This window comes from Myotis daubentonii, chromosome 12, assembly GCF_963259705.1.
Source record: "Myotis daubentonii chromosome 12, mMyoDau2.1, whole genome shotgun sequence".
NCBI lineage: Eukaryota > Metazoa > Chordata > Mammalia > Chiroptera > Vespertilionidae > Myotis > Myotis daubentonii.
Genome location: NC_081851.1, coordinates 26116749 through 26125511, shown reverse-complemented (window position 1 = coordinate 26125511; position 8763 = coordinate 26116749). Strand labels below are relative to the sequence as shown.

At 62.2% G+C, this 8763-nt stretch overlaps 1 protein-coding gene across 1 annotated transcript; it reads left to right on the top strand.

Annotated features, from left to right (window-relative positions):
- Positions 1 to 660: 660 nt before the first annotated feature.
- On the top strand, positions 661 to 6791 carry SH2D6 (SH2 domain containing 6). The gene is made up of 12 exons (XM_059660810.1): positions 661 to 1111; positions 1709 to 1776; positions 2438 to 2498; positions 3305 to 3327; positions 3742 to 3949; positions 4150 to 4231; positions 4727 to 4757; positions 4869 to 4893; positions 5266 to 5351; positions 5629 to 5712; positions 5884 to 6042; positions 6654 to 6791. The coding sequence occupies exons 1-12, from the start codon at positions 781 to 783 to the stop codon at positions 6768 to 6770; spliced, it is 1275 nt and encodes a 424-aa protein (XP_059516793.1). The 5' UTR covers positions 661 to 780; the 3' UTR covers positions 6771 to 6791.
- Positions 6792 to 8763: the final 1972 nt, after the last annotated feature.

Here is an 8763-nt window from a genome sequence, read left to right as displayed (position 1 = left end):
GTACTCAGCTCCTCGCTTTCCTTCGCTCCTCTTTTGTCTCCACCTCGCCACCCCTTTCCCGGGCACAGCCATCTTGGAGCTGTGCTGGCTATGCCTGAGCCCTCCCCACCCACCTGGTCAGACCATTCCTGTACCTCCACCACCCTGTGAGCACGAGGGCTCACCCACTACTGGCTCCCCTTGGGCACCAACTCACCCAGCTATGTACCCAGGGCACTAGCTCTGCCCCCAGATTCTAACCCCTGCTGCCCTGCCCCAAGCTGCCTTCACACAACTCCAGGGGCTCCATCCACTGTCTTGGGTGTGAATGTCTTGGAGTTGTGCAGCGTCTGGCTGATGAAAACTCAAGGGCCCCTTGGGCAGAGTTGACTATAGTCTGATTGCAGGTTGAATCCACCCCTTTCACCCCTCCAATGTGCAGGTAAGTGACACAGTGGGCAAAAGGGGCTCAGCAGAACAGAATCCCTTGGGATTTGAGTCTCCCTGAGAGGCCTCTCCCCCACCTGTGGCCATCACAGTCCAGCACCGCTAAGGCACCAGGGCCCGGCCTCCCCGCCTCCTGGTCAAGATCAGGAGGCCTTGGGGTGGGGGGCTGGCCCAGGGGCAACAGGCAGCTCGCTGGGAGGCGCCCTTGTTTCCAAAATGCCTCTGTCATCGCCCTGCTGCACTGTGAAAAGGTCCCCCTGAATGGGCCTTTGAGCTGAGTGGAGCACTGAGGCCCACTGTGGAGCTGCAGGTGGCTTATTAGATCAGGGAGAGAGAGGAGGTCATTGTGCTGGAATGGGGGTGGGCTGGGGGGGATGCGGCCCTCTCATCAGTCTCCGTCCAGACTCTCCGACTTGGAGAACAGATGTCCCTCTGCCTTCCCCAGAGACCTGGAGTCCCAGGGTAAGTCCAGCTGCTGAGCCTGGGGTTGGGGTGGGGGCGGCAGGGGCCACCACTCCTGTGCTCTTCTTCCATCTGCCCTGTGCTCGGTACCCCGTCCCAAAGGCCCAGGAGGAGGAGGAGGAGGAGGAGGAGGTTAGCTATGAGCTGCCTCCCTGTGAGGCTCTGCCTGTGAATCTAGCACCTGCCCGCCATCCTGGCACCGTGGAGGAATCTTTGTACCTGGGTGAGGCCTGGGAAGTGGAGGCAGAAAGTACGGGGGGCCGGCAGGACAGGAGGAGGGTGCCCACAAGGGGAGAAGGCGCAGGCCTGGCCTCTTCCACATCTGTGTTGGGCAGTGAGAGGAGGCCTCAGCTGGCTGGGGAGAGGGAGAGGGAGAGGAGGAAAAGGAAAGGGAGGGGGAGAGGGAGAGGAAGAGGGACAGGGGGGGAAGGAAGGGGAGGGGGAGAGGGTGAGGGAGAGGAGAGGGGGAGAGGGAGGGGGAGGAGGAGAGGGCAGTGTAACCAAGGCAACAATGGGAAAGCAGGAGGCCTAAGGCCTGACTTGGTCCGCGGGGCCTGGCGTTCCCCATTCTGAGATACCAGCAATCTCAGAGCAAGGGCAGGGGCGCCAGGAGACCCCCCTGCCATCCCACCCACACGCCTCTCCAGGCTGGGCCGGATGGGGGCAGGGAAGCTGGCCACCTTCAGTTGCCATGGAGACGGGGCTGTCGGGAAAGCATGGAGCTGGGAGGGAGGAGGAAATAGAGTCCAGGTGGGGAGGGAGGGAAATGGGAACCCACATGGGAGAAGCCTAGAGATTCAATGCCGGGTGCCTTTTCCAGATCACTCTGGCCTCCTGGGCCCGTCCAAGTCTCCGCCGCCACAGCAGCCCCAGCCCCAGCCCGCGATGGTGAAGAGCCTCCCCAAGTCCCTCCCGCCCCACCCGCCCCACCCGCCCCAGCCCAGGCTACCATTTCCCAGAGGGCAAATCTAAGAGGCATCTCCTGTGCAAGATTCCCCCACATCTGCACCCCAGAGGCCCCTGAAAAATAAGGGGCATCAGAAGTCCAGGCCCTGTGAGCAGTCGCTTCTCCCACCTGCCTGGCCCTTCCTCCTCCCAGGCAGCACCACCCAGGACTCAGCCGGGAAGGTGGGGGGCGGAGGGGGGGGGGGAGGGGAGACAAGAGAGGCTCTGTCGCCCCTCCCTGGACCCGGGGCCTGAGGACCCCTCCCTGCCTGGAGAGTGAAGAAACCCCCGCTCAGCTGCCAACCAGCTGCCAGCTCTCGAGATCCTGCTATGGACTGTGAAAGCTGCCGCTTTCAGCACATACTTTATTGGAATCAGAAGGAAAACAGGGAGAGATGACAACAAAGAAAGAGCCTCAGCATCGAGGCAAAGGGAAGAGCCCCCCCCCCCCCCGCCCCCCTGTGCATTACTCACTCGGTGCTGCAGGGTTCTTTCAGCGGCACAGATCTACATTGCCCGCACCCTTGCCCTCCCCATGCCTCGATTTCCCCTCCCACCCCCACCCCCACCCACCAGTTCTCCCTCCGCGCTCCTGTGTCCACAGTGGATGGCAGCACTGAGCCTGCGGGAGGCCATGAAGCAGGGCCAGTCCTCTGGGAGGCGAGGTAATGGGGATGTCCTCTCTCTCTCCGGGGGCCTGAGAAGGGCGATCCGGCCCCACAGGGAAGAGTTAGCTGCCTTCCAGTGGTCTCATGCTGGCCCTGGTCACTGCACTCCCCGCGCTGTCCCTCATTTTCACCTGCCGACCCGCTAAGGCAGGCAGCTGCGGAGACTGGGTCCCAGACGTGAAATGCTTTGCCTGAACTGAGATCACACAGAAGCAGAGCCCGCCGTGGTCTCGGGTCAGGTGAGGGGCACCACGGTGGCCTACTCCGCCTGGAGGCCCCTCCCTGCGGAGACACAGGAGTGCCAGCCCCCATCAAAGGGCCCCTGGGCCGGCAGTCTCTGATTCTATTCACGGCAGTATTGCCCCCGCTGTCCAGAGACCTTCCCCTAAGGTCACTGCCCGCAGGCCTGTGACCCCACAGCCTGGACGCCAGGGAGGGGCCTCCGCCAGCACTTTCTGTCTGAAAGCGGCCCCGGGAGGGGCAGCCTCCTCCTGCCCAAAGTCAGACAGCTGCCCCAGGCACGTGCTCAGTGGTTGGTAAACCTTCATGACCTTGAGCGGTTCTGATTTTTGGAACAGCCCAATGTTCTTTGGAGCCACGCCTGGCAAATGGGTTGGGAGGTCAAGGCAGGTAACACCTGGGTCGTGAAGCGAGGCACTGGTGAGGGGGCTTTGCACCGGGTGCCGTGCTGGCTCCGAGGGCACCCTCAGAGGAGCCCCAAGGCTACCGCACTCTTCCAGCCGCGTTTCTCTCCATTCCCCTCTCCCTCCGCTGTGACTGACGGTCCTCTCCTTTCCCCCCAGAGCTGAGCGCACCAGCCCGCGTGGTGAGCAGCCCCTCCATCCCCCCACACCCTGGGGTTCTCGCTAGGAAGTTGGCAGGTTGGGGTGGAGTGCCTGGGAGGGCCAGGAAATGTCCCTAAAACCGAGGGAAAGGGCCCAGAGCTGACTCCCTCCCTGTGGGCCACAGTGGTCCTGAGGGAGCTGCTCAGAGCTACTGGGGAGGGCCTTGCCACCGCTCCTCCGGTCACCCCGTTCTCTGAGAGCTCGGCCTGTGGGGTGTCCCCTTCCAGGCAACGGAGCAATTGTAATCATTCCAGCCGGCTCCCAGAGAGAGGTTCACCTTGTGAGGGGAACTGAGGAGCCATTAGCCTCCTCAGCACCCCCCAGTGAGGCTCTGCCCACCCTCGCACTCACGTGTCCGTCACACCCTTGGTCCCACACAGCCCTCTCTGTCTTAGGGGCCAGGCTCTGCGAAGCAGTGTGATGAGGACATCTACCTGGAGTGTGAGCCCAGTTCAGGTGAACACCTCCCTGCTCCCCAGATCCCTCCGCTGAGGCCCCAGCTCCTGACTCCATTTTCTGCCCTTGTCATCTCACCACCCCACCGACACACATTAGCCTTAGACACGCACATGGACACACACGCTTCCACCTTCGGTGCAGGTTGACCCCCACTGTGGCCACAGGGAGGGGACCCCGTAGAGCAGCACTGTGTGTGGGCTCCCAGCCGTTGCAGCCTGGTGGGAAGGCTTCCCAGAAAGGCCCGCTGCAGGGAAGCAGCAGGCTCTGCCGTTGCCAGCCCCTCCCGGGCCTGCATGGCTTTCCTGGCCTGTTCCCAGCCCAGCAGGGCCTGCCTTCTCTTTCAGTCCCTGCCTGGCCTCAGACTCCCAGCTCCCAAGACCTGATGCCCCCAGCCCCTCTGCCAAGGACATCATCGGCAGTGCGCAGGTGAGTGCCCCAGGATGTGTGTGTACGTGTGCCTGTGTGTGTGCCTGTGTGTGCACATGTGTCTCTGTGTGACTATGTGTGCACGTGCCTATGTGTGCACATGTCTGTGTGCAGGTGTGCACCCCAGGGTGTGTGTACATGTGCATGTATGTGTCTGTGCCTGTGTGTGAACATGTCTGTGTGCATGTGTGCACATGTGTGTATGCATACATGCATGTGTGGATACATGTGTCTCCGTGTGTACATGTGTGTCTCGTGTGTGCTTGTGTGTGTGCTTGTGAGTGTGTGCTTGTATGTGTGCGTGCATGCCTGTGTGTGCCTGTGCGTGTGTGCGTGTGCCTGTGTGTGTATGTGAACAGAGGGAGAGAGAGAGAGAGAGAGAGATGCACCCAGGCTTCCCCAGCTCTGGCCCTGGGATCTCTGGGTTGCTTGGGCCTTTCTTTTTGAAGGAAGGGAAGACCCTGAGCTCTGTTTCCCTACTTTCCCCCCCCGCAGGCCCTCCATGGCCCCCGAGGAAGCTCAGGGTGTAAGAGGCTGGTGCTCTGGGGGGAAGTGAGCTGGGAGGGAGGGAGTCTCAGGGTGGGACCTCAGGCCCAGAGAAGCCAAGTCTCTTCTGACCAGACCTCCTATGTCCCAGGGAGCAGCGAACGCCACCTCCAAAGGTGAGCACAGGCATCTTCAGTGAGAACCCAGGAGTTCTGCCCCGGCCCATTCCAGCCGCAGCCCCGCACACCCCACTTTGCTGAGGGGGTCCCGGCAGCTCTGCCCCCAGTTGAGAGCAGGCTCAAGGGGACCCCCTTGGCCATTTTCCAGGGTCTGCATCAGAGCAGGAGGCTCCCAGCGTGTACCTCGAGATCACCCCTCGATGGGAGGTCACGCGTGGCCTGCCTGATGGGTCCTACCAGGGCCCAAGAGAGGAGAGGAAGGGTGACACACTGGGTGCCCTGCTTTGGGCTTCAGCCCTATGCACACACCCCTGCAACCTCCCCGACCCCTGCAGCTGCTCCAAGCCTCCTTTGTCTAACCCCGCCCAGCCCAGCCCTGTAATCTGCTCCCAGCAGGAAGGCGTGCCTCTCTTTCCTCTGCAGCCCCCACCGGAAGAACCTCAGCTGCTGCGGAGGTGAGGAGGGGCTGGGAGAGGGCGGGGCGGAGGCCTGCGAGGAGCCCTCCTGGGCCCGCGTCCACCATTGCAAGGAACACGTGTGTGTGGCACCCGGCTGGGTACCAGCACCGGCATATCTTTGTTCAGCTTGCACAGACTCAGACTGGGAAGGCAGTTGTGAACACAAATCACTACCCGCGGGGTTCTCTGCTCCCCACCCCTATCCAGTGCCCCAACACACACATCTCTGAGCTTGTGTGTGTGTGTGTGTGTGTGTGTGTGTGTGTGTGCACAGGACGGCAGCCTGCTGGGTCAGCCGTGGTTCTCAGAGAACTGTGACCGTTACGCTGTCGAGAGTGCCCTGCTCCGATGCCAAAAGGTGGGCAACCGCTAAGCCCCCCGGGCCTTCTCAGAAACCCCTTCTGCTCATGGGCTGTGGCTGGCTGAGCAGGCAGGGACTGCAGGGCGAGGGCTGGGGGATGGCCATCGAGGGTCGGGGCTGCCGGTGGACAGCTGGAAGGCGGGGCTGATGGGCGGGTCTCCTCCACAGGACGGGGCCTACACCGTGCGCCCCAGCTCGGGATCTCGTGGCTCACAGCCCCTCACCCTGGCAGTGCTGCTGCACGGCCGGGTCTTCAACATTCCCATCCGGCGGCTGGATGGTGGGCGCCACTATGCCCTGGGCCGGGAGGGCAGGAACCGCGAGGAGGTGGGTGCTGGAGGCGGCAGGGGACCAAAGGGCAACAAGGTCACAGCAGAGAAGTACCCTGGCCCAGCCAGGAGTATCTGCCTGGGGAAAACCCACATTCTATATTTTTCTGTAGTGGGTGGAAATGACAATGGCCTGACCTGACAAAGGCAGTGACCTGAACCCCTTCCCAGAGGCCCACCTCCCTCTTGGGGAGGCACTTCCTCCTGCTTGTCTCAGTCTGCACAGGGCCCAGATGGGGTAGGGAACCTGCTGGGAGGAGGCAGGGCTCAGGTAGTCCAGACTCTCACCTGGTGCCCAGCACTTGCAAACTACAGTCACCCGCCACTCGGCTCGCATGCGGGAGGACAGGGGCAGGTCCCCGGAGTTCTTGCCATCTGGCCTTGGAAATAGGATTTGGCCAACACATGCCCATGGGTGTAGTCACAGGAACGTTGCGCAAGGCCTGGCACTGGGTAGCAAAATGGCAGTGGAGCCTCATGAGACAAACGGGAAGGAACATGTTTTTAAAAATGTCAACAAGCCCCCTCCCCAGAGGTGGCAGTTCCCTCAGGATGTTTCTCCCAGCATGAGCCCCCAGGGCCTCACTGGTGCCCTGCCTCTCCGTGCAGCGCTTCTCCTCCGTGGCTGCCATGGTCCAGCACTACATGCAGCACCCCCTGCCCCTCGTGGACAGACACAGTGGCAGCTGCCAACTCACCCGTCTGCTCTTCCCCACCAAGCCCTGACACCCAGCGGACACCCACACCCACCTCTGGCCCCATCAGTTGCTCCTTGCCCCATCCATCTGTCCACTTGGGTTGTCTCCCTCTCTCCACCCCCCCAGGCCCTCCTCATCCCTTGTCCCAGTCTCTGCAGGCCCAGATGAGAGGCACTGGGAAAGGTTTCCCAGAATCAGAAAGGGTCCCGAGACCCCATGCCATGCTCACCCAGAGCCTGGCCCTGTGCTCTCTGCTGCCTCTCCGAGGCTGGGAGGCAGGGTCAGGCGGGCCCCCAGTCCCAGCCCCCAGGAAAGACCGTGTCCAGCCTGTTACTAGGGCCTCCAAGCTGCCCTGGACGAAGGCCTGCTCAGGGAACCTGAGCCTCTCGGGGACAGCCGGGCACTGCTGGGACACAGAGAATCCTCTTGCATGCTTTTGGGGGCTTAACACAGGGCTGGCATCTGGGAGGGACTTGGTTGCCCTGCACTATTTTGTTCTCAATAAATATTTGTTGAACCCTAGATGGTTTGGCTCAGTGGATAGAGCGTTGGCCTGCGTGGGGACCAAAGGGTTTGATTCTGGTCAAGGGCACACGCCCAGGTTGCGGGCTCCATTCCCAGTAGGGGGCGTGTAGGAGGCAGCTAATCAATGATTCTCTCTCATCATTGATGTTTCCATCTCTCTCCCTTCCTCTCTGAAATCAACAAAATTATATTAAAAATAATTATAATAAACATTTGTTGAATAAATTCTTAAATGCTTGAATTTGCTGAGCGAAGCAGAGGTGGCCTCCGTGAGGTTCCGAGGTTCTCAAGTGTCCCAGGGCACAGACGAGGCCTGGGAGCCATAGGGGTGGCCAGCCCCCACTTCTGCACACTGACTGGGCCTTTGCCCTTCGACGGTCTGTGTGGAGGACGAGGGAGGCCAGCCTCTGGGTGGCTGGTTTTGTTTAGCTTTGTTTGGTGGTCCGAGAGGAAGGGGGCGAGGCTCAGTGTTGTCTCTGCCCCTCCATAAACGATCAGGATGGGGTAAGTACTTGTCCACCACCTGCTTACCCCAGGGAGGCAGGCGGACCCAGGAAACCCTGGAACCTGGGCTCGCCAGGCCTAGGAGGAAAAAGCTTGGGCCGCGGTGGCGCTCGGCAGCCAGGCCCAGCAGGCTGCAGGGCTCGGGGCTCCGGGAAAGGCAGGCGGCGGGGCGGGGGCGCGCGCGCCTGGCGCGGAGCCCGGGAACACCCGGTGCCGGAAGCGCCATGTGACTGTGACTCCGCAGAAACAAAGGGCGCTCAGAGCCGCCCCGCGCTCGGGCTGGCTCATCGGGCCCGCGCCCTCCGCCCACTGTGGCCCGGCCTTGCCTCCCGACCGACGCTGGGCGCGGGAGGTGCGGGACCTCACGAAAGCCAGGGGCCGGGAGCGCGAGAGCCCTGGGGAGCGCGGGCGGGGACGCGCGCAGTGCTAGTGCGAGGCGGGGAGCGAAGGGAAGGGGCGGGTGGGGCGATCTCGGGACAGGCCTGGCTGCAGGGCGATGAAGCTGCCGCTGTGTTACCTACGGCTCCTGCAAATACCCTGAGGATTTCTGTGATGGGGTGAAGACAGGCCCTCCCAGTTACCCCAGGGTTAGGAGGTTAAGCGAGGCTTTCCGCCTAAAGCGACAGGACTGTCCAGGGCCCGCTGCGCAGTACTCTAGCTCCTCTCTTCCAAATAAGGTGGTGAATTCGGCCCACGAACTGCCACTTTCAAGTGGCAGCAGGGGTGTAGTTTCCTGCCAGGGCACCGGGAAGAGGGGCGGGATGGGGCGGCGGGCACAGGGCGGGAGGGGATTCGCAGCTGGGGGGAGGGGGGGGCTGTGCCAGAAGCAGGGTTGATAAGAGACCCCCCCCAGACAGCCTCCCTCCTTCTGCAGCTTTCTCATCACCGCTGCCCCGGCTCTATAGGTCCTGGTGGGAGTGGCCTCTCTCTACACTTTCCCCAGCCTGACCCAGGCGGGGTGGCCCTCAAGGACCCGTTTGGTCCCAGCTTGG